The sequence below is a fragment of the Xiphophorus couchianus genome, chromosome 20 (assembly GCF_001444195.1).
Source record: "Xiphophorus couchianus chromosome 20, X_couchianus-1.0, whole genome shotgun sequence".
NCBI classification, from domain to species: Eukaryota; Metazoa; Chordata; class Actinopteri; order Cyprinodontiformes; family Poeciliidae; genus Xiphophorus; species Xiphophorus couchianus.
Genome location: NC_040247.1, coordinates 27149220 through 27174645, shown reverse-complemented (window position 1 = coordinate 27174645; position 25426 = coordinate 27149220). Strand labels below are relative to the sequence as shown.

Below are 25426 nucleotides of genomic sequence, written 5' to 3'. Positions count from 1 at the left end.
CTGGCCAGCTGCAGTAATGCTTTTTATCATAACTTCCTCACATGTTCCTAACTACTCTACTGCTCTACCCAAGTTGTTTGATTGCAGTTAATAAGATTTATATCAGCACCTGAATTGTTATATTCAGCTCAATATTTCGTTTAACTAGTCCTTTGTGATTTGATATCTCAGTGAATGATAAAACTAAACCTGCACAATTCAATAATTCCCATTTGATAAATTTAAGTGTTATTGAAAAGTTTATGTATTTCCTTAACTTCATCACTAAATGAAGCATTTCTTAAAGATTAATTACACACAGACTGATGTTTTCAAACCTTGTCGTCCATTAATTGTAGTGATTTCCCACTTATGGTTAATGAAAATATAACTATTAATCTCTAAGAAGATTTAGAAAAACAAAATCAAACCAATGATTGTTACACTTTCTTATTAACTGGCTCAGAGGATTAAAAGCGATGGGCTTCCTTTAAACCTTTTTACCACCTACGTCTTTTTAGGAAAAATGGAGGGACATCAAGAAGGCATCTGCTTGAATCGCTATGTGAAATTAAATTGGGACAGAAACAGCAGAATGTTCAAACCTAAAGAACAAACAAAAAAAAACATTTTGTGATCCAGGTGCACCCCAAATACACAAAAATACATTTCTGAGTTTTGTTAGCTTTATTGTCGTGTTTTGCCAATGATCATAAATAAATATGATCATTGCTTCAGAAAAAACGTTTTTTTTCTGTCTGCACAACAATTCAGATGCTAATCTTCACATTATGATTTTAGAAACGACTCAGCTGCAACATAAACATGCCACAAAAACCCTTGAATGAGACTTTTTCTGGTGCTTTTATCTCTCTGAATCAGACTAGATGTACTAGCATCTACATATCGCCAAGTGACAAAGAAGTTTTATGTTTTCACATTTCTACTCCTTGTCCATATTAATCTCTTAAAATAATCTATCCATGTTATTTCAGTTTTTTAAAATAATATGCCTAGAAATTTTTTTTTGCTGCAATTCCGATTAATTGTCAATAGCCAACTTATCTGTTAAAAATTTTTTGTTGCTGTGCAGCTATTTATAGACCTTCTTTTCATTTGCATCTAAATCGTCAGTAGTTTTTAATTTTACCCGAGGTTTAAAATGTTCTCTCAAGAAGTGTGGGCTGAATGTTGTGTGTTTTAAAGGCTCTGAGACGATGACAGTTCAGCAAACATCACTAGACATCAATGCTCAGGAAAGTAAAGCTTCAGTTTCTTTTGCATGGGAAGAAGGCAAGACTTTTGGTCTCGGTTTAGTAACTGTTTAATAAAATGATATGAGACGATATGAGATTGCACCAAAGGTCACCGCTTCCCATTTATCATTTTTTTTCTAATTTATGGTCCTCTTTGAAGCACTCCACATTCTCCCAATGAGCCTCTTAAGATGTGCTTAAGAGCAAAGATCTGGGTTTAAGACAGAAAACTGGCTGCTGCTGCAGGCATGTCTACATTGTCGATACATTGTCTCTCTGCATTTTGCACTATTTTCACAGCTTTTGTTCCAGTCAGCAGGAAGATGGTGGTCAAGTTAAATCTGAATTGTTCAGATCTTTGAATAATTTTGGGCTTAATTTTGAAAATAAGAGATGAAACATTGTTTTGGCAATTTAATTAATAATCCTACGTATTTGATAGGTAGGAGATTACATAGATAAACACAGTAGCCAATGAGGCACAGATACATAGAGAGAACTTTTATTGAAGTATATTTACAAAAGCACCGGTTCCCATTTGGTCTAAAGAACCTGGAACTTAAATCAACTACAGCAGATAGTCCCTCCGTAGTTTAATGTTCTTATCAGCAGATACAGAAAACTGCTTTAGCTCAAGCATGCTGTAGTCTATTTCTTGCCGTCTTATCTCATACTCGGCTCGACAGCGAGCGAAGAATAAAACAAGTAGATTTAGACAACCTCTGAGCCGCGGAAATTAGATTTATTTCTCGGCTCATTCATCGTCTGTAGCGATAAGCTCAGCCGCTGTATTGCTTTTCTCAGATCCAGGCCAGACTGTCAGGACAGACAGCTGTAAAGAGATTAGATACTCTTGGTAATCTTCTCTGAGTTTGTGGAGTCAAATGTCCTGAACTGACATTCCCTCGAGCGAGGCCCGTCATGCAGCGGGACCCGTCGCAGAATCAGATCCGTGGCCCAGGTGAACATTTAACCTTTTAATCCAAATCAATATCCTCCAGAAGCCGGTGGGTGAGTCACCAACGAGAGCTAAGCCTCGTTAATTCCATACCGTCACTGGCGGAAAATTTGGACAGACACCTCATTTTACAATTTATCCTCAGAAGAAAATTGAGAATCAAACGGCTATCCATGAGCTGCATTGACACGTCCAGATCAAATTAAATATCATCCAAAGGATTTAGGCAGGCTTAGGTATTGGTCACACCTCAAAGGGCTCTACAAGTACGAGGTAGAATGAGCTGGTGTGCTTTCTCACTGAAGGATTCCTGCGTGTGTGTGTGCGTTTGTTTCTAATACCTTGTGGGGACCATTTTCCTGACATATACTACGTTGTGGGGACCCACTGCTCCTTGCGGAAACGCTGTTTTTGGGTCAGGGGTCAGATTTAAGAATAAGGTGTGAATTGAGTTTTGGTTAGGGTTAGGTATGTAATGGGTAGGGTTAGGATAAAGTTAAGAGTAAGGTTTAGGCTGTAGAAATGAATGGAAGTCAATGGAAAGTCCCCGCAAAGATAGCTGTATGTGTGCAATGACAGGAACGTCTTTTACTCACATTTTATTGTGGACTTTTTTTCTCCCCTGCAAAATCAAAACACACAAAAAGGAAACACTCTCATATGTCAGCGGGTAGCAAAACTGGGGGAAAAAAAATACTCCTTGATGAATTTATACACACAAAACATGATACAGTTACAAAAAAGGTATTTCTTTAGTTTGGGGCCAATATTTGCATGTCATGGTTGGAGATTAAACTAGGAGCCAAAAGATGCAGAAGAGGTACAGGCAGCGAGTGAATATAAATTATTCACTAGGAAAAAAAATTAAATATTATAAACATGAACTTACAAAAACTAATGAGATCACAGCGAGCAACATTGAGGGAGCAGGTAAATGCAGGATTATAAGAGGAGAAAGCAGCAATGAGAGAGTGAAAGGCAGGTGGTTCAATACTGGGAGTTTGAATGGTGGAACAATGGACCCGAACTAATTAACTAACAGGTTGCAAGTGTGAGGGGGGAGAGCAGAAGGCAGGCTGAGACGAGAGAAAGAGGGCATGTGTGAGTATGGCATACAGGCCTACGCACACACACACACTGTTTGTGATTACTAGTGAGGAGTAATCACAAACAGGGGAGCTGGAAAATCAAATCTAACCACAAGTAAAAGATATATACAGGATATAAGCATAACTTGACTAAAATAATTAAGACCACACTGAACTAAACTAAAATAGAAACAAGGCCGATCTAATCAAAATAAGAATAACTAAGGAGAACAAATAACAAATGTACTAAGCTTTAAACACAGAAAAAACCCAATAAACCAAAATCTAAACAAAACCTGGATGAGTTACGATGATGCAGGGTTTGAAAAGCAGGTTACCAGGGAATTTTAATGAACTTAACACATAAAATTTGAGGTATCATTCAGATTCTGAACAATACAATCCTAAATCAGACAACATTTCTGATATTCATTGATTATGGATCAATCTCAGCAACAAAGCAAAGCACAAATTTCAGTTCTTCATCTGCCTTAGACACCTTTCCCAAACTCTGCCTGTAGATTTGGGGAGAGTATACTTTCTGGATTATACTAGTTTGGTCTAAAAAGATTTCTAAAGGAAACAACACCTGCTTTGTGCCCAACTTGGAATATCATCCAAGATAAAAGGTGGGCATACATAAGAAGAACAAAAACAGCTATGAAATGAGAAACTGCTAAATGAAATGTCTCTTGACCTTAATTCAGAGTTTCAGTTCACTAAATTACCAACAGATTGATCAGTAGCAAGAGGAAGCAAGAACAATATGACTGCAAATCCATGGCCAACCAAGTAGCAAGTTCATGACCTTTGTAGATTTTGACCTATAGATTAGGAAACAGATATTAGCTTCCCAGTAAAACCAAAAGAAGTAGCGTAATTTAAGGACTGCAAAGTGCACCTGAACATAGCCCACCCTCTAACTTTGGAAAAGAAAAAAAAGGTACATATAATGACTGCACTTGTCTGTAAGTTGTAGGTGTCCGTATAGTAACATAAGGTATTTACATAGAACTTTTTTTTCTTACTTTTAATTAAATAAAAACTCCAAATGCTTTTTCCAAACACCTGTAACATAACTGCTTTAAAAAGAAAAAATAAATAAATAAATCCAGTAGCCTACAGGGAAAAGTCATTGATTGCTATTTTCCTCCTGCAATCAGTGAATGCATCAAACAAACTTCATTCGACATTATGCTTGATGTGCTTTTCCTACACACTTTGTGAAGCACTTTGTGATTTTATCTGTGAAAGCTACATAAAATTGTTACTTTCTTACTCACTAAAACCACCAAACGTGTCTTCTTTGTTGTTGGAATTGAACAACTTCACTTTCCTTTTGCTCTTGGGCTTCGAAACGCAGCAGTGCAGCCTTTCAAATCAAAACATGTTGGCAAAAAGCCATATATTAGCCAGGGGACAAAAGTAGAAGATTACAGTCCAGAAATTACAGAATTACAGAATTACAGTAAGAGTGCTGGACCACCCGTCATTTAACCTTAGACAGCTCTGGAAAAAACTAAGAGCCCACTGCACTGAACCCCACTGAAAACCTCCTGGTTTTTCCACCAAATGTTGATTCCTGAACTCTTCCTGAGTTAACACATCAGTATTGTTGTTTCTAAATGAATATGAACTTGTTCTCTTTGCATTATTTCAGGTCCGAAAGCACTGGATCTTTTTGACCAATTCTTATTTTCTGCAAATAAATACTACATTTTTGCTTGGTATTTCAGAGACATGTTGTCAGTAGTTCATAGAATAAAAGAACAATGTTCATTTTACACAAACATATATCTGTAAAAAGTAAAATCAGAGAAACTGATCATTTTATGTGGTCTCTTAATTTTTTCCAGAGTCAAAATCCTTCAACTTTGAATGAAGCTTAGAAGCAAAGGGTTAGCCTGTATGGCTCCTTGTTAGCTTGTTATTGTCAAGCAGGACAAATAAAGATGTCACCACAGCAGCACTGGGAGGAGATGATATTCCTACCAGTGCACCAAATACAGGAAGAAGAATACCAGTCTCTTGGTTTAGTCCTTTTTTTTTTACTCCAGGCACAGAGGGCTCACTGCCCTGCAGAGGAATTTAATTTTGGTATACAAAGATGCTGCACAGTGTGAGTGGACGCTGCTTAACTCAGCAGAGTTTGGGAAGCTTCCAACAGTGTTACAACCTCAGTGGAGAGGAATTAAGCCTGGGGGGTAAGTGCAGAAACAGCAGTGAGGGTGGAGGGAGGGGGGAATCCCCATTGATGTACCACCCGTGTGTAGTTTTCTGTTACACAGAGCAGTAAAAGAGCCATCACAGTGGCGTAGAGTGATATTGCCTCTGCCAAACCTGACTCATGCCCACAGGAGGTCAGATGATTTCCTCAGCAAAGACTGATTACAGCTCCTCAGTTGTGTGCTGAGAACATTTTTTCAAGCGCGTCCAAGGTGACGAAAAATAAACTTGCAAGTGTTTACGAGCTATTAACTCGTTTCTTCCTTAAACACTTGCTGCAGTAAGCTTGTAAAAACTAAATAATTGACGGAGGAGCAGATGGCAACTTGGTTTACGGTTTCAATAACGTTTCAGCACGCTGGACCTCAAGTAATTCTGCTGAGCCCTGAGCCAAAACTGGGCCTAGAAGCATGTTTTACTGAGACTTAGAAGACACATTTAGTAGATACATTTTGTGTGCTTTTTTTTTTGGAAATGCAGGATTATAACAGGAGAAAACAGCAATGAGAGAGTGAAAGGCAGGTGGTTCAATACTGGGTTCATGCCCAGTCTGTTTTTCAAAGCTTTAACTGCTAAACTCATTTTATAAAAACCACGGATAAGACTTTTCTGCTTAATTTAAATGTATTTTGGGATAAACATAGACAGTTAACTGAACAAGGAAAGAGAAAATGAAAAGCCAATGACAAACTACTCTTTAGAAGGAAAGTAAAACAAAACATAAAAATGAACAAAAACGTAACACCTTTTAATCATGAAGCTCAGGAAGAATATTACAAAATAAAAAATGATTTATATAATTAGATACATAGAGATGAAGATAATTGTTTGAAACGACAAAGACTAATTTGCTGGCGAAAAAGAAATAATACATATTGCTCTTGTTTGCTACTTTTTAGACAGTAAGAATGATTAGCAACTAGGAGCCTGGATCATCCACTGCTCCTGATCTGCATTGGAAATGTGTGGAGAGGATCTGTTCTCCAGTAGATGTTAGTGTTCTATAAGATAGACCAGGTAACAACGCTCCTCATAATGTTTGTGGATATTCTCAGTTTCCTTCTGGTCTCTTGCTTCCTTCACGTTTACCTTTGATCTATAAAGTGATCTTTAATGTTTTGCCAGGGGTCCTTAGTGGGCATGTTCTTCATCGCAAGTTCACAAGCTGGATCCATGTAGCTGTGACGCGCTTTGAAGCTACTTTAATCATCCTTTATGGATTGGTGTCATGTCTGCTTGATCTCAGGGAGAAGGCTATAAATATAGGCTCAATAGCTTTCCAGATAATCCCAAAGACTGAACTGTCAGATAAATTGTCTCTTAATATGCTATATTTTAACCTTTTTATTCATTCTTAAATGACCCATAAATGACCTATTAAAAACGCCATAACTGTGAAGTCGTGAAGGTAATTGCGCAATGCGACACGCATCAAAGATGTTATTGAGTTGGCGAATAGGATGAATAAGGTCGTTTTATTTGAAAACCAAACAAAATTATTCACTCTACTTCATACATACTCATTAGTCAGCCTCTTCCTCTTCCTCCTCCAGGTTGATGTCATACCCTCTACCTTTTGTTGCTGCGCAGTAGACTGACATTCTTTCTCCTAGGGAGCTTTTCATTAAGCAGATTCAACTGTGTCCTGCTCCCTTCACCTCTTTTAAATTTTCAAGCCGCCATTAAAATGGCTTTGTGCCCTCCTCCTTTTGCTGTTGCTCTTTCCCCTTTCTTTTTAACAGAACTATATTCTCCAATATAAAGTAGATCCAGTAAAAAGAGCAGTTTGTGTTTTAGTTAAACATGCTCTTCATATTTCACAATCTTACAAGTGTAGTCCTCGCACATGCCTTGACCTTAATGTGAGCATCATCCAGGTGTTGATTCATACTGTTTTTATTTTTGCTTGTTTGTGTTAAAGTTGGCAAAGGTTTGTCTGAAAGTCAAATCTGAAGTCGGCTTTATCCATCATTCTGGATGGATGCGAAAGATTTTAGCCTGCAGCCTGATTGAAATTCCTAGCAGACGCCTCTGAACCTGCTTCGCATGTTTATTTATTCCCGGTTGAGTTGATCTTTTTCAATGCATCAATCTCCCTTTCGCTAATCTAATTTTGAACAGTTAGTTAAATGGCTTGTAATTCCAATTGAGGAGTTTTGATTACGACTTTTATTTTGGGGTTTTTTTTATTCATATTTTTTATTTTATTTTGCGGTGTTCATTCTTTTTTGTTTGAACATCTACAAATACCTCAATGATTGTTTTCAACAGTGAAGATTTCTACTGCTGTCAAAAATGTTGATAGTGATATTGGAGAACCTTTTTTCCCTCTGTTTTGTTGTTGCAAAGAGTGATTTTGATCATTTTTATTCAACACTACAGATAACATGAAATGAAAAACAACCCCAAAAAAATTTATTGTTGGTATTTTATTGTCAATTATTAATTTATGACGTAAGTGAAGTTGACACAGTACTGCACAAAATACGAAAAAGTATAATAACTTTGTATAATATAGTAATAAATAATTCTCGTACATTTTAAGAAAAATATCTTTTATGTTTGCACAAGGGTATATAGGAAATTAAATGAAATAATCACAATAGTCTACTGGTTTTATAATAATGAGCACTTTTTATACACCTAATATACAAAAGACACACAAAATATTTCCCCAAAACTGTAATTTTGGAGCTACATTGTAACTGATCCAAATTTCAGCCTAAAGTATACCATAAACAGCAGTCTGACGTTATCCAGATGGTTTGGGTGTCGTATCACAGCTGTATTTATATGCTTTCAAGTGAAACGTTCTTTTAAAACCATGCCAAACTGATAAACATTTGATTCTGCGCCACTGGAAAGTGTTATTTTCTTCCTCTCCCCAGGTTTAAAGGTGAGAATATTTGGTTCAAAATGCATTTTGCCATTACCAACAACTCTCAAACATGTATTTGAGGAAATTTACACAGTTAGCCATGAATGTTATCCTTATACTGATCTAGGCTAAACATATCTACAGGGCTCAGCTGCGTACTATTTGTTATGACCTAAAATGATACCAATTACTGGAAATACTCAGTGATACCTTCAGGCAAAGATAACATAGTCACACTTACGTGTTAATAAGATCCACTTAAAAACAAAGCTAGCAGAGCATCTTCTTAATGTGTCAGGCTCTAAATATGAGAATGTACAATTTCTACATGAATATAGGGTTTTATTATATTTGTCTTATATTTGGCCTCTGTAATAAGAATAAAAACCTTTATAAGTCCTGTATTTTTAATCGTCCTGTGAAGATTTGCAACAGTTTGCTGTTAAAGCAGAAGTTTCAAGAGCTTAATTTACATGCTGAGTTATTTTCTATTCACTCTTTACAAGTTAGTTTAGCTTCAACTTCTTGTTCTAACTTTTAGGATCCTTCATGCTCAGGCCCCCAGTATGTCTCTGACATGCTTATGCCTCAGTCTTCTGCTGGTCCACTGAGTCTGTTGATACCTAAACAGACTCGGCTTAAAATCCGTGGGAATCGGTCGTTTCTGGCCATTGCACCTCGATTTTTACTTCATTTTGATTCCATTGATTATTATTTTAAAAACACAGCTAGCAATATATTTGTACAGACAGGCTTTTAAGTCATGTGAAATTTATCTTTGATCTGTTTTTCTTTCGTGACTTGTGTAGCATTTGTGATTTTAGCTTTGCAAATATAATTTACTTATTTACCCTGAAAATATCTTAGGCTAAAAAAATAAAAAAAAACCTCCACAAAAAAGTAGTTAATTCTTAAGGATTGATACCTTGATGAATCTGATTTATAATTCAGTGTGTAGTGCATCTTTATTTATAGCTATATGTACACGTGTTTTTCATGTATGTTACATCGAACCGAATGTCCAACACGATGCGAATGTGACAGCTCCTTTATTTACAAGCGCTCCTTGGTGCCTTGAGCAAGTGTCACATGAATCAAGAGAGGATGTGAGAAGTATTTCACTCCAGGCGTTTAGCTCAGAGCACTCAGCCATATGGATTCATTTCACTCCTCACTGAGGTAAACTACAAACAACACAAGCACTCAGTGTTTCAGCCATGATTACGAGCGTAAGACCAACATGAATTTGTATAGACAGACATAAAGATTAAGCTATCTAGTAATCTGCCGTTGAGCTTTGTTTAGCAGTAAATCTGCTGTAGTTGTTGAGAAATTGAAAATTAGTTGGGGTTTTTTTTTATACCAATTTCCATCGCTTCTTGGGAAATAGAGGTGGCTCTTGCATTAGAACTAGTGATGCACCAATCAGTCCGCCAGCATCCTGACATCAATCATGTTCTCCCTTTACTTCCTGATGGATTCAAAACGACGACCTCGTGGAATACATAGTAAAGTTTAAACTTTATTAGGTAAACCTGTTTAGTCATTTGTTGTCACAAATAGCAAATCAGCTGAAACTCAAATCAGTCAGAGAACGTGATGTGGGAAGACGACTTGCTGAGATTTAGCAGGCATCAGAATGAGGAAGGAAGGGATTTTAGGTTGCTTTGAACATGGTGTGGTTTTGGTCACCAAAACACTTGCCACTTTTGTTCTTTTATATTCACACAAAACTGCCTCTCAAATTTAAAGAGAATCAAACTTGTTGTATTATAATTAATTAAACAATTGGTTAAAGAAGTTTGTGAATGGCAAACAAGAAGTAGCTTTTGGAGGGTCAAAGGCTATTTATGCACAAACATAAACTCCCTTTTAACTGGAAGGACATTTTAATAGAAGAAAAACAAGTGTTGGAAAAATAAGTCAAAGCAGAACCTGAAGATGAGAGTATCCACTATTTCCTCAAGACATAGTGGATACTGATGTTGCTTTGACCTTCTGTCAAAGGCTGTTTGCCTGTTTTCTCTTCAGACCCTCAAGATAAACCTAATTTTGTCTCTTCAGCCGTGAGTGTCGTGTGTTGAAGGTAAAGAGTGAAGTGAACTTAAAATAGCTGAAAATCACAGTGTAAGAAACAAATTCAGACTCTGGTTTCTTAGAGAAGAGGGTTGATTCAGGTTTTTGTAATTTGTATTTTAATCCTTCCCGTTTTCAAAAGACTGATAAAACTGAAGTGAGACGGGTTCAGACCAACAAGGACAACACATAGCTGCGCTGTTCAACCACAGTAATTATATGCACTCATGTAGTTTTCCTTTATTTAATCAGGTAAACCCCGTTGAGATCTAGATCTCATTTTCAAGAGGGACCTGAAACAAACTTCACTCCCCGTCGGGGAATCGAACCTCGGTCTCCCGCGTGACAGGTGGGGATACTCACCACTATACTAACGAGGAGAATAGTGATAGGTTAGCCCCCTGCTTCTCATTGGAAAAACACATTTATGAGCACAAATATACATTTTCAAAAGCAATTTTGTACTTCTTGAGTTGGTCTAACGGTAAATAGACGTCTCCTCCAGTTTTCACAGACAACCTACCAAGCAAAATACATGCGAAACACAGAGAAGCCGATGAACAGCGTGGTCAACCCAACCTGAATTATACCAGCCACACGATGACTACAAAACGTGTGTGGTCTATCTGCACCATGCTAAGTGACATTTACCCAAATATCAGCGCAGGTCAAATGTATTTATTTGAGCATCAATTTATAATTTTGAAAAATACTAAATTCAAACTTATACATTCAAATCTTGTTTGTAAAAATCATTGAACCAATAGACATGTCTCTAAAGAGTTCAATGTGTTTGTCAAATTGAATGTCACGTCTCCCAAGGGAGACAAATAACTTTGACTTTGACGGTCATTCGGTACGGTTTGCTTGAGTACATGTAAGTAACGACCTGCAAGAGTAAAAGTCACAGAGGCAAAGAGAAGGACCCGGGAGATAAGGCTGACCAAAGTGGGTGAGGTGTGGACAAGTGTGAGAGACGAGAAGCGACAGAAGGTTATTTTTAGGCCGCGTGTGCCGCTGTTATTGCAGTATTCGTTTTGCTGTCTGCCTCGTTCAGGACCCGCTTATACTCCAAGGCACAGAGCGGGCATCCAGATCACAGCGGTGACTCACTGGTCCCTGACTTGCACCTGAAACCAGCTCTGACCCCTGTTCAGACGACACGCTCTTGCACTTTCACAACCTTATACTGACATGACAGAACGCCACAGAGGTGTCACATGGGCTTCTTGTTCGAGGGGATCCTTGAAAAGTTTAGACTAGGGATGAAGCGAAACATCTCTCAAGTACGTAGAAAAACCAATAGAAATATGAGTGGTACGCAGGTTAAGGAGGGGTTTTTTCGCATTTATATTGAACTTTTTTATCCTTGGTCATATTTTGATGCTTTTTTATCAATTTAAACTTCTACTTGCCATTTCTGTACTTACTTCTAAAACAATGGTAATGTGCTTTTTCCTCTGTATGCTGGTGAGGCTGTTCCTCAAAGTTAGATGAAGAACACCCCCATCCTCATCTTGGAGCCGCTGGCATTAATAATTTGAAGCTTATTAACTTCTTTATTGCTGCCTCAAACATTTATTTAATCCTTTCCCCCGCCCCCTTGTTTTGTTCTGTTTTAGCATCATTCAAACTTCCCAGGTGAAACACGATGATGAAAATCAGTTTTGGTTTTTCCTGTCAGGCTCAATTATATAGAGCGATATAAACCCTTAGAGACTGATTTTGTTGTTGGCCTTTTGCAAAATATTCTAACCCTGTGTTAGCAAGGTATCATTTGCTTATTCAAAGTACATTAATAAAAAACATTTATAACTGTTTTTTAAAAGAATGGCTCTCAATGACAGTGAGAGCCATTGCCCTCCAAATGGATACCAAAATTACACCAAAAGTGCACCAAATACTCATCCAGGCCACAAAAGGAAATATCTCAAACATTGCAGAATTTGCCTGGTTCATGATTTAGCGAAACAAATGAGACGGCATCTGCGGAGGAGTTCAGGGCAATTTTTGACATCAGCGCGGATGTCAAAAATTACAACATTTACCAAAAATATCTCGATGATCCCCAACACCTTTTGAAAATATTCTTCAGACTAAAGTGAAACTCACTGGAAGGTGTGCATCCCACTGCATCTGGCATAAAACTAACACGCCATTTTATAGAAAGACTACTGCACCTACAGTAAAAGATAATGGTGGTAGTGGGCCCCCCTATGGATTACAATAAAATCCCCCCAAAAAAGAAAAAAAAGAATCAACTGGGCACACACATCGTTCAACCAGACATAAACCTATACACATATTTTGTTTTCAAACTCCACTGAAGTTTATTTCACACTTCAGGTTGCAACAAAACAAACTACAAACCATCTTTACAGTGAAACACTTTTGTGTAACTGTTTTGTTTTTTGTTTTTTTGTTCATTCATCCAAACCGCTTCCCACGCCCCACACTTTGGGAACCACTGCTTTAAAAGGAGAATATCCTGACATTAGTAGTTTGTGATTTCAAACTTATGAGCACTTGGAAAACATCAGGACAATGATTCTAAGTACACCAATAAAGTCACCTCTAAATGTCTAAGAGAAATCAAAATTAATGTTTTGGAGTGGTCTAGTCAAAATTGGGACTTAGATCCAATTAAAATGTTGTGCTGGTACCTGGGGCGTGCTGTGGTGGCGCAGGGGGTTAGCACGCCCCACGTTTGGAGGCCTTAGTCCTCGACGCGGATGTCGCGGGTTCGACTCCCGGTCCCGACGACCTTTATCGCATGTCTTCCCTCCTTCCTGTCTGCCTACTGTACAAAAAATACAAGCCTTCTCTTCGGAGAAAAAAAAAAATGTTGTGCTGTTACCTTAATCAGGTTGTTTATGCTCCAAAACTCTAACGTGTGGATGAATTAAGTCAGTTCTGCAAAGTGGAGTGTGCCACACCTACTTTACAGTGATGTGAAAGAGTAAAAGCCAGTTATTGTCACTGCTTGTTGATAATTAAATAAAATCAAAATTGAAAACCTGTTTTTTTTACTTACGTAATGAAGTTATTTTTACCTGATTTTAACCATTATTTTATGATCTGAAACATGTTAGGCTGATAAGGAAAAAACAAGACAAGTAATTTTTCAAAGCATATTTTTCTTTTTATGTTTCCAAAAAGAAAAATATAATTTAAAAATAAAGTCAGTTCACCTCTAGTGTACTTTTAATGGTCTATCGTAAAAAAAGAACAACAATTATCCAGACATGGATAATGTAAATTGATGTAAATTTCATGTAAATTGAATATACGCAAACACAGTTACGCGAGACTAACATAATACCCGTATGGAGATTAATCTAAATTCACTTCAATAAATTTTGGGTTGTGTTTTCATCCGAGGTGAACATAATTTCATGGTTTAGTAGCCTTTCAGCTTCTTCCGGTTATGATAAATCGACAATATCTGCAGCAGTGCAGCAGCAGACCTTATTTCCTGCTCATTGGGGCAGGTTTTGATGTTATTGCACCAAGCAACTCGGCGCATTTTGTCACACAGAAAGTTTAATTCGAAGGTCCCACAGAGATCTTACCCATTCCTTTATTTAATCATGCCTCTTTGTTTCATTCTGCAGACACAAATATTCATTTGGAAGAAAGAGGCAAGAAACAATGGGGCGATTTCTGCACAGGTTATATAAATTAGAATATAAACACCAGGCAGGCGGAGCACTTTTCTTTTTTCCTCAAGATGGAGGTGGTGGCCCTTTATGCTGTGGTGGATTACTGGACCAGAACTGAGCTAAATGTGTGGCTTTGAAAGCGTTCCAAATTATAGTTCAGTGCGCAGGCGGCGAGGCATCAATCATGAAAACTAACTAGTTGACACTACAAACACCTCACAGGGAACCACACTGCTGTTATTTAGTGCAGCAGTACATTTTTAACAAATGAGAGGAACACATGTCAGCGGTAACACTATTCCTGTCTGTATACAAACGGGTTATACTCAATGCAGCCTGTGATGTGACTGCTACTTTTTACTGCTATAAAAGTACAGGTGACTGTGAGGCAATTCATTTTATCAACGTATTTGGACATATTATTATTTGATATGAAGTTTGGCAATACTGACAAACTCAAGAATTGTAAATAATAGGTAAAAATTGAAGAAGATACCTTCTAAAGATTTATTTGTAAAATGTAATTAAAAAAGGCAATTTCACATATGGACATATGGGCATTTTTACTCAGCATTTAGAAGGTTTGCCATGTTTAAATGGCAGACATTTAGTTCTGTGTGCTTCTGACTGTAGACATGAGGATTGACGTCACAGTGAGTTCAGTAGATCTGCCTGAGCATCTTTCACTGAAAAAAAAAAATAAAAATCATGTTTCCACTTTTAAAAAACAAAGAATACACACACATAATTCTATTAGAGGATGGAAGCAGCTTCACATTGAGAATTTTAAGTATGACAAACAATAAAGATTGAAATTGATCATTTCTGAGCTACTTTTTACAACAGAGGAAATAAGATGCTTGACCTCATAACACAGAAACATAATATTGGCATAGAAATTGATAGTCACAGAAACACATTAGAAAACAAGCAACATGTTATCTTTATATATTGTTGTAAATGTTGTCTAAAATGCCAGCTGGTTAGCTGAAATGGGCATGAGGGCCGAGAGAGTCTGGACTTAAAAACTTAAAGGTTTGGTGAAAAGGTTGGTGCACAGTACAAATGCTAGTGAGGAGAGAAAGCTTCATTTAATTAATGACATTAAATAAATAGTTACCTTCTAACATCAGACTAAATGAAGACTTTAATAAATCACCTCCACATTAAATTAGACCGTAATGAAATGCTCTTACACCAAGGAGCTGTTCAAGGTTTCATGGGTATTTTGTAAGATTTATGAGTTTGTGAGGAGTAAGAACCACCATAACTATGATCCAAGGACAAAATGTTTAATTTATCGTCATGTATGCAGTTTGAAATAATTATTTGATAATCCATGAAAATAGTGAATGGTCCTGTCTGGATGGTGGTGTTTTAATCTTGTGTATTTCCATCTAATCTGTTTGTCCGAGACACTGTTCAGGGCTCTGGATGGAAATAGACAAGAGACACTCACACTCACCCACACACACACACGCAGACGCAAACAAGCACCCACCCACGCAAACACACACAACTCCATTCTGTCTTCCACTGCAGCACAGAGCTCTCATCCACCGAGGATGAGTCACTGTTGCCCCAGAAACTTGTGACTGTAAATTTTCAAGCATGGACACGTAGTAGACAAGGTCATTTTTAAACGTCATCATTAGGTGGATGTCTGTAGAGAAGATTTAAGTTCTGTCTTCTCCTGCTGTGATACAAACACTTAGTCTCCTTACACTCCTCCTTACTTATGTGATCTCTTTTATTCCGCCCATTTTTTCAACCGGTTCTAATTTGTTTTGCCACGTTGTTGCCTGAAAACCTGATCTTCTTCCAAAGACTTTTATAATAAGGGTTTTGTTGAGCTTACTGGGTACAAGACATGAATTGTCCTGGTTGTGAAGGTACTGGTAACACATCAGTTTCGTTGTTTGACTTCCTGTGAATTACCAGAAAAAAGATGACGGTTGGGTAGAACTGGTGGTAATCGAAAATTACTTGAATGTGTGGCTGAAGCGAGCGCTAAGTCTAGTTACCAGCTACCAATGTAATTATCAGCTGGCTGTGTTAAAGGTAATAAATGTGTAGTTTCTGACATGAATCCGTCAGTCACCCATGATGATGGATGTTGCATTTATCTTAATGTCTCACCTAACAGTAAAATTTAGATGTAAAAAAAAACACAAAGAAACAAGTAGCACCAACAAACTACCAAAAGGTCTTAAATTGACAAAAAAGTAAAGCAATTTTTCTTCCACTTCACAATTATGTACTTTTTGTTAGTTCATCACAACATATCCACAAAAAGGTATCAAAACTTTTGGTAATGTGACAAAACGTGAAAAGGTTCCAGCAATGCTAATATTTCTTAATAATGTGAAGTACAGTAATTATGCCTGTTCTGCAGCACAGGTGGGACAAGCAAAACTAAACCCCAAAATAATAAAAATCAGCACAATGCACTTTTAAAAATCAAGGTCTGCGTTATGTTGACACTTAAGCAGCCTTGTTTTATTTTCTCAAGCAGGTCATGGCAAAAAGTTCAAAGAATATACATAGAATATATACGGTTTTTGTCACTGTAACATTTTAAAACCATCATAAATCTGCTAATGCCTAATCTTAACAATCGAATCTGGACTTCACATCACTGCTGATTATACATTGAGAGATTTTTACTAATGTATAAGTGTAGCATCTGATGGATACTTACATCCCTGGTTAATTATTTTGTGCCTGTGCCTCAAATTGAACCCAGCTGTTTCACTGCACCAGATCAAAGGTTTACCCAAAACGTCTGCCTAATTCTCCTCCGTCTGCCGGGCTTTCAAATTATGATGACCATCACGGACAGGAAAGTGCTTTGTTTGCACAACAAGTCCTCCTTGAGGACAGCTGGTTTGGGTACTTTACAAGTTCCCTTTTTGTTGTCAATAACTACACTGGAAACTAAAAAAAAAAAGCAGTAAGTAGATTTTAGGGTTCTGCGGACATTGGATCTCTATTATCAGGTTGATTGCACCATTTGAGGGCTGTTGATGTATGAGAAAAGGGATTACAGCTTGGCCAAACACTGCTGAGAGGCAGTCAAGTAGCTCTGTCTCATCTAAAATCCCTGTGACATTCCCTCCCTCCTAAAACCTTTCATCCAAACACACACACACACACACCCACCCCCACACACGCACACGCATAAAATCCTCTCTCTGTTTCTAAATCTCTCTCTGGGCAATAAGTCACTGTGTAAATTTTAAATCTGTCACTAATCTGTGTTATTGGCGAAACACTCTGGACAAGGTTAGCTTGGGTAACATAGTACCAATTCATTAAAACGAATACAAGGTATATACATACCAAAGTGGTTATTCCAAATCTTTGCCTCGTTTGTCAACTCCGATCCATGCTGCGGGAAAACCTTCCTCCAATCAGAAGACTTCATTTGGTGGCTGAGTCCCACCCAGTTATGGTGCCTTGATGTTGCAACTTGCTTATCATCCAATGTGAGGTTGTCAGCTAAACTTTCGTAGCTCGTAGCCATTTCTAATTATATTTATTGTAAATGTTAAAGAGTTGTCTGGGTTTTTTTTTAGCAAACAAAATTATGTAAAAAAAATCTAAATGTATAATGCATATTAGTTTTGAAGATGAGTAAATATACAAACCTACTGTTATTTCTATATTATGAAATATAGAAATATAAGTATACAGATGCAGTACAAACATATTTTAGTACTGCGTCATTTATAAAAGTCATTAAATCCTGCCACAATACAGTAATAATAATTGTGTTTTTAGATGAAGTAAAAATTGTTATAATTACTAAACTTTTAAAAAACAAAAAATTTTAAAACGATTTTAGGGGGAAAAAAATGCTGGAAACTATGATTGAGAGTAATTACACAATCTGATGTCAGCAGGGAGTAAATTCTGCCTGACAAACAGGTTAACACAAAAATGTGTTTAAATATTCAACACATCCAGTGCATTATAATGTTACAATGTGCATTAAACACTAGAACTACCAAAGATTCCCAAAATGGGAATCTTCGTCCAGGTACCAGAGAGGGGCCAGTTTGGCCCTCCAAGAGAGGGTGTGAAGAGGCGCCTTTGTTATGTAAATAAGGCCATTACTATCCTATTCCAAGGACAATCAGCGTGAAAGTTGATGTAGTGAGTTTGGCTCTCCTCCCCCCTGCTCATCTACAGGGATGCTAATTAGACCATTCAGAGTCCTCAGTTTGGCCACATTTGGATGCTAATAACCCAGTTTGGCCCTCTCTCGGAAGTTCTAGGAAGATACCCAATTTGACCCCTCTTGGTAGAGATAGGAATTTCTCAAAATCCTGGTAGTCCTAGTGTTAAAGGTAATAACACATTTTTTGTGTTATTTTTTTAACACATCTGTTCTAAGAGAGTACAGTAGTTTGATTGTCTAAATACTGTATATCTGTACATAAAAATACACCTGACCTTTTTTATCATTATTAAAAAAAAACTTATGAAACAGGGCAAGCAAACATTATTTGGGTTAATGTTGCTCTGGTCTGTCAAAAATGTAAGAGTTGGTCTTTTTCTTGTGTGCTTGTTTATGTAAAGCTTTTGCGTGTTTCATCTGTCTGTACATTGTCTTTCACTTGCTGGAGCAACACTATCCAGTTCATCCCACCCCGTGCTCAGGCCAGAAGTTTCATAAAGTGCCTCAAGCGAGCTCTGGGTCTACCCCAGGGTTTCCTTCCGGTGTGTGGAAAACCTCGAAAGGGGGCTTCCAAGAAGGCATCCTGATGAGATGCCTGACACACATGGAAGGACTCCTTAAGATGTCGAAGAGCTACTTCAAGCTCCTCCTGGGATGATTGACATCTTCTTCCTCTGCAAGGTAGCTGGGTCCAGCTTGCAGAAAAAGCTTATTTCAGTCAGTTGTTTTTGATACTTTATTCTTTAGGTCATGTTCTGTATCTCATGACCACAAGGCAAGGGTCAAAACATGGCTGGACAAATATCAAAAGCTTAGATTTTTGTGTAAGTTGTTTCTTTACCACAACATGTCTGCTTTGTCCCACCATTACTGGAGAGGAAGACTGTGCTGTATGAAGTATGAAACTGTCTCCTGACTATGACGGCGCCAATTCACCGCGACATCACAGATGGTTGCAAACCATTTTAATAAATAACGTCTGAAAATAACGTCATCTGCAAATTTCTTTGATGGTATCCTAAGGGTCTTAAACCGGAAACCTTCCTCTCCACTACTCAAACTTGAGATTCTGTCTATCAGCACCACAAAAAAGACTGGAGACAAGAAGCAGCCCCGATGGAGTCCAACACACACTGGGAACAAATTTAGCTTTGTGCGCACGGTTCCTGCGTTGGGTACACTTGGACCGGAAAGCAGCCACACACCCACGGATCCTCCACAATATTCCTAAGAAGACACGGTGATGAGCCTTCTCCAGATCCACAAAACACATGTGGACCAACTTCACTAAGATCTAGTTTACCTTTCCACAATAAAAACCACTGATCCTCCTCTGGCCTTCATGCATTGTTTCACAATCAGCAAAAAAGAAGTAATTTGAATTGAAAATGAACTTAAATACGGGGTCAAGGTAGTCATCGTGATAGGAGTTCGACTTGCAATCGCTCTCTGTCGTTGTGTCCTTGGGCAAGGCACATCGCCCACCTTGCTGGCTGGTGGCGGTCAGAAGGGGTGATGCCATCGGTATATGGGCGCTTCGCTTGTGACAGACTGCCACGGGCATCTGTGGCTACAATCCATCATCAATGTGTGAAAGTGTGCATGAATGGGAAAGACTGATTTCATTGTAAAGCATCTTCGAGTGTCCTGTTAGTGCTGTATAAGTCTGATGTCATTTCAAATGTAAATTTGTCATTCCTTTTAGGTTTTCCAAAGCTCGAAACTTCAGACCACTAAATTGGTGTGCATGATAACCACCATAATCTTTGTGGAGTTGACAAGAGCATAAAAAGCCAAGCAGTTTCAGGATCTGTCTTTGTGGATGGTAATTAAGGAAGTGGTTTAAAGAAATGCAAAACCTAAAAAAAAAAAATTAAAAAATCTTTACTACATGTCACATTTAGTTGGTTCCTCTTAAGTTTAACTGATTTGATGCAGTCGTTCATGAGCTAAAATAGTCTAAAAATGATTTGTTCTCATCTGTGCATCTTTTTCTGTTTCTGCAGGAAAAGCTGCAGTCATTTGCCTTCCTGGTGTTTGTGGCGGTCTGCACCCTGGGATCCATCTACCTCTGCGTTGTCCTCCCTGAAACCAAAAACAAAACCTTCATGGACATCAGCCAGAGCTTTGCTAAAATCAACAAAATGCCACAGCTTTCACCTGGCCAGGAGATGGAACTGGTCCTGTCCATTACGCCCGAGAGCGAGAAAGCGGCAGATGTCAAAAACATGGAGAGCTCCTTATGAGCTAACGAGCGACACTAATTATAGAAAAAAACAGGGCAAGACATAAGAGGATATAAGAGGGAAATGTTGTTTTTATATATTTATTTGATTGTTTTTCTTAATGAAGTTGAAATGTGTACTGTTTGTATGTTTTGTTGGACTAGGATATTCAAGAAAACTACAGTATTACAAAACTATTTCTACATCTTAATAGACGAGGTAGACCAAATGATCTGTTTCTGTTTATTGATAAAGATTCACGAGGTCATCCAAATTTTGTCATTTCCATACACAAGTGCATTTGGAGACATCGCATATTCACTTCCAAAGTAAAACATGAAGGAAAATGTATAAGACTCTTCTATAGAAAGGAAGGAACCAAGAACATCGGGCTGTTTAAAGAAAGAAGTGTCTGAATGTTCCTCTTCATAAATTTGCTATGTAATCTGAAATTGAATAAATGTTTAGTTTTCTTGAGAAACAGTCAACGAATGTTTGATTTTTGAACTGATTTGGAGAACTTAATTAGAAAAAAAACTGTCTAAAATTTAGATTGGTCAAGATGTAGGTAAATAATAAATAACCTTCTGCAACTCAATGTAATTGCGTTTTTCTAAGTCACATTTTAATCAAACAGCATTAGCAAGCATACATTTTATGAACCCCCTCTGAATAATCCGAAATGTAAAAAATACATCTGATACATTTCAGAGAAAGAGAGCCGCAGCAAAGAGCGCGCAGTGATGACTGTTTTAAATGTCCTGGTAAGAAATCATGAAATGTTGGCGGAGAGTGATGAACAATCCCATCAACAGGGTCGATGATGCTTGTTGTTTATCACCGCGTCACAGCAGAAATACTATTAGAAAAGTTGCATGCATTGACATTGTGAGGGGAAAAATGATTTATTTCTATTAATTGATTTGAGTTTGGTTGCGAGAAGTTCGAAAGCCAAGTTTTGAAGGACACAAAACTATTTGAATTGCTGCCCGTTTTGACTGCTACTTGTCGTTGTCATATGTTTGGTCCTCATTAGCCTGGTAGAAAAGTCAGAACTCTTAACAATATAAAGTCGCTAAGCCTCAGGTATTCCTAAGGCACATTCTGTCACTTTACAGCCTGATTACTTCAGCGTGTTGTATTGGGATTTTCCATGACAAACCAACACAGAGTGTTTATGAAATGGAAGAAAAATCTGAAACGTGTGCTCAGCCCCGTTTTACACTTGTACCTTGAAATAAAATCAAGAAAACAAACTTTTGGGTTCACATCTATGGTTCATATTTGGTCATTTTCTATACTGGATGTGAAGGTTGTGGAAAAATTGGTGTCGGTAGAAAAGCGTTCTCTGGGGAGTTAACTTTCCAATGAAGACATCAAGTAATAAGGAGGAATACGGGGGGGGGGGAGAGATTGCCAGGCAGTTTTCTGGAGGGTCTCCAGTTCTTAAAGGGGGTCCGGGCTACTAACCACCAGCTGGCAAGAGCCAGCGGAGGAGCTGATCTGAACAGAAGCAGACAAGCGTGGCATTGGATAGCGTTCACAGTTTGCTCCCACAGTTGGGTGTACTCAACGTTTTAAAGCCCACTTCCTTAAGAGCTGACACTCTCGCTTCCACACAGAGGTGTGTGCTGCCTACCGTGCCACGACGATGCCGGCTGAGTTCGCGCTCTGAGTTGTGGAAGGAAGGTGGAGGAACTTTAGCCCATCATCTTCATCACCACTATGGCTTCAATTTTAACTCCAGATCGTTTTCAGCGGGCTGGGACCACAGTTCACGTTTCCCACGATGGCAAGCAGGCAGATGTGATGCGAATAGTAATTGGTTTTGTCTCTCTTATCTCTCCTCCATCATCCTACTCCTGAAGAGTCCTTTCCTCAGACGCATTAGTTGGTGGGTAATTGAGGGACCGAAGATTGCTGGTGGGGACGTAATTATGATGCTGTCGATCTGCAGCGAAAAATGCTACACTGTATTTTGAATATGATGCGCTGTGGAGTAATGCTGCGCTTCTTTAATTGCTGCTCTCATGCATGTTCTTAACAGATTCTCTCAGGATGTGGGATAAATTGGTTTCCCCAAAAAGATGCATGGTAAATACTGCAGATGACTCTGCTGGGTGGGTTTTACTTATCAGAAAGTCCCGTCCCCTTCCACCACACCTGAGGGGTGGGGGAATAAAATGCTATTTTCAAATTAGGTTCACTAAAATGTCATCATCAAAGCAGTTTTGAAACTGGTTAAAAAGAACCATTGTTTTTGCTTTTTGAATGGATGAAAAGCATGAATTAAATTTAAAACATCCACTTCTCAGCTCTAGAGTATTGCATTATTAAATTATAAAAATCCTCTATGAAACGTTTACACTCTTTTTTTTCTTTTCTTTTTTTTAATACAAACTGATAAAACGATCTCTGGTTTTGTCTGCACTACAAAACATCTTTTCAGGCGTAAATCCAGCGGTACTTGTACCCGTTGAGATTCGTCCCTTCAGTGGTCTGTGACGTTTCTCCTGTCGCAGTTTCACCTGAACAGATCAAATTCAGCTTCCGTTTACAGTCAATTGCTTTCTTTCTTAGTTTAAATGAAATACCACAGAGAAGCTTTGTCATCCCTAACAGATCCAGCACTCATCTGACAGGATTATGCTTCCAAAATCGTATATTGACTCGTCTTTGATTTTCTTTCTAATGTGTTTTTTTTTTTTCTTCTCCTGTCTCTTATCCCGGAATCACATAGGAAAATGCCCTCACAGCTCTAGCTGCCAGGAAAAATAAAAACTTCACTATTAAATAAATCTTTTATCAACGCATGAAGCCATTAGTTGTCAAAACATTCTGGTCTGTTCGAACACAGTTTCCCTTTTGTCGCGTCACTGGTTCTTCAAAGATGTTTTGTTTATTGCTGCTGCCTTGACTGCTTAAAAGCTCTTCTCCCCGTACCAACTTTTAAAAACAACGTGGCTCTGCTAAACGATGCATAACGCTTGCCTCACTTATTCATGCACTACAACAGATGGCGTACGACGTCTGGATTTTTTTTCCCTAAATGTTATTTCAGAATTCACATGTATTTATTTCCATCCACTCTAATCTGTTTCTCTGTTCCCGCTGAAAAAAAAAGCCCCATCATGATATATAACATTGTTTAATTGATGACAGCGGAGACACTTTTCCTTCATGCCTTCGACTGAAATGCACGGATGGTCAAGGGATGGAATATTGTTTTCTAATCAAACCGTGAATCAACGTTTCCAAAATGATACCCTTTTTGTTCTCATGAAAGGTTTGTTTATTGAGGCCTTCACAGAACAGATTTATTTATGCTGAATTTAAACTACTATCACATCGGCTACATGGGATTGCACCGGATTTATTTACCGGTAACGTAGTGTAACCGGGGGGGGGGGAGGATCAATACGACGACGGTAAACGCTTCTGATTCTATTTGTAGAAGTAGAAAAGATTTTTAGGATTTTCCTTCCACCTCACAACGTTGCACTGTTGCTCAGTCTTATCGTGTAAATCTTGTTAAGGTAAACTGAAGTTTGTGTATGTGAAATGATATCAGCATGAAGGCCTTTTGGTAAAAACCCAAGTTATTGCGCTGTATTTTGTAGACAAATTCTCCGGTTTGAAAGATTTTAAGAAAGTTTTCCTATTCGTTACGGTTGTTTCCTGACTCAGAGCAAACGAGTCTCTGAGTCTCTGAGTCTCTGCTGATTACGGGGTTAAGGTCAGATGTGATTTTCTGACTCTGCGTCAGAGTTTATCTGTGGACTCCTGGTGCTTTGCCTTAGCAGCAGTGCTCTCCACTCTGGAGCTCTGTTACTTTACTGATAAATTCAGTGGGGTTTTTTTTTCTCTCTTCCTCCATGTAGTCTGACTCAGCACCTCAGCTGTGACATCCTTGCAGGTCATCATAAGGCAGAAATCGGTGGCCGTTCAAGTGCAACATCACTTATGTCTTCCTGCTGGAAAGCATCAACTTTTTCGCCATGTTCACTGGGCTTTGCTACAAAGCAAACAACATAACAAACCGTATTTTATTTTCTGTGCATAATGTGACAAAATGTGTATTACCTTCATGTAAGTTGGCAATAACTTCACCGCTCCTCTATGTTACTGATGGAACAGGTGTGTTTCTTAAGCGTTTGGGATGACGCGGCATATTCTTTCTTGTGGGTGGCATAGTTGGTAGCACTGCCACAATGCATGTATGTAAATGCAAATGATTGTAAATTACTGTATATGTAAGCACATATTGCACCATTTAAAAATTTTTTACTGGCATTTAATGAGAAAGAAGAGTCAGTTTTGCAAAGTAGCATTGACCTCTTGCATGCCAACCTCCCACATCAGTGTCTTGAGGCAAATTTCAGCATCTTCATAGTAAAACTCCTCTGAGCTTTCTCTGCTTTCCTGACCAGAGAGCTGATTGTTTGAACCCTGCTACCCAGCAGAAGAGGTTTAGGGGAGCTTTTTTTCTTCTTTTTTTTTTTTATGAAGATTTGATCATTTCAGCTGTGTTTTTGATGATATAAGGTCCAAAGATCTCTGCCGTCATCTGCTCCTAATGAAAACAGAGATTTGGCTTCGGGACTCTTCTTACTGCAGCTCCATTATGAAGCCTGTTGTGCTCCGAAGCACCTGCTTTCTCTTCTGGTTTCTGTGGCGCTCTGAGCTTCAGCACTCTGGACAGCTACAAGCAAATATTGAGACAGGACAACTGTCTGAAAATGCGGGTGTTTAATGACAAGACGAAACTGCCGAAGAAAAGAAGAAGCCTCCGCTCGGCTGGTATACAGTATTTGAAAATCTTTCAGCCGTGATTCATTTTGATTGAAACTTTTTTCTTTTGGTTTATTTTACTAGCATGTCCTCACAGAAGAATT

General features: G+C 38.2%; 1 protein-coding gene across 5 annotated transcripts in view; it reads left to right on the top strand.

Moving 5' to 3' along the window:
- Positions 1 to 21012, top strand: part of slc2a9l2 (solute carrier family 2 member 9, like 2) — a 103994-nt gene extending 82982 nt beyond the window's left edge. For 4 of the 5 annotated variants that reach the window (XM_028003876.1, XM_028003873.1, XM_028003874.1 and 1 more), the window contains one exon: positions 20313 to 21012. In XM_028003876.1, coding sequence (XP_027859677.1) covers positions 20313 to 20552 — 240 coding nt within the window. In that variant the 3' untranslated portion in view covers positions 20553 to 21012. Of the gene's footprint in view, positions 1 to 20011; positions 20132 to 20312 lie in introns of all 5 variants that reach the window. The other variant, XM_028003875.1, reaches the window with a different exon arrangement.
- The last annotated feature ends 4414 nt before the right edge of the window (positions 21013 to 25426 follow it).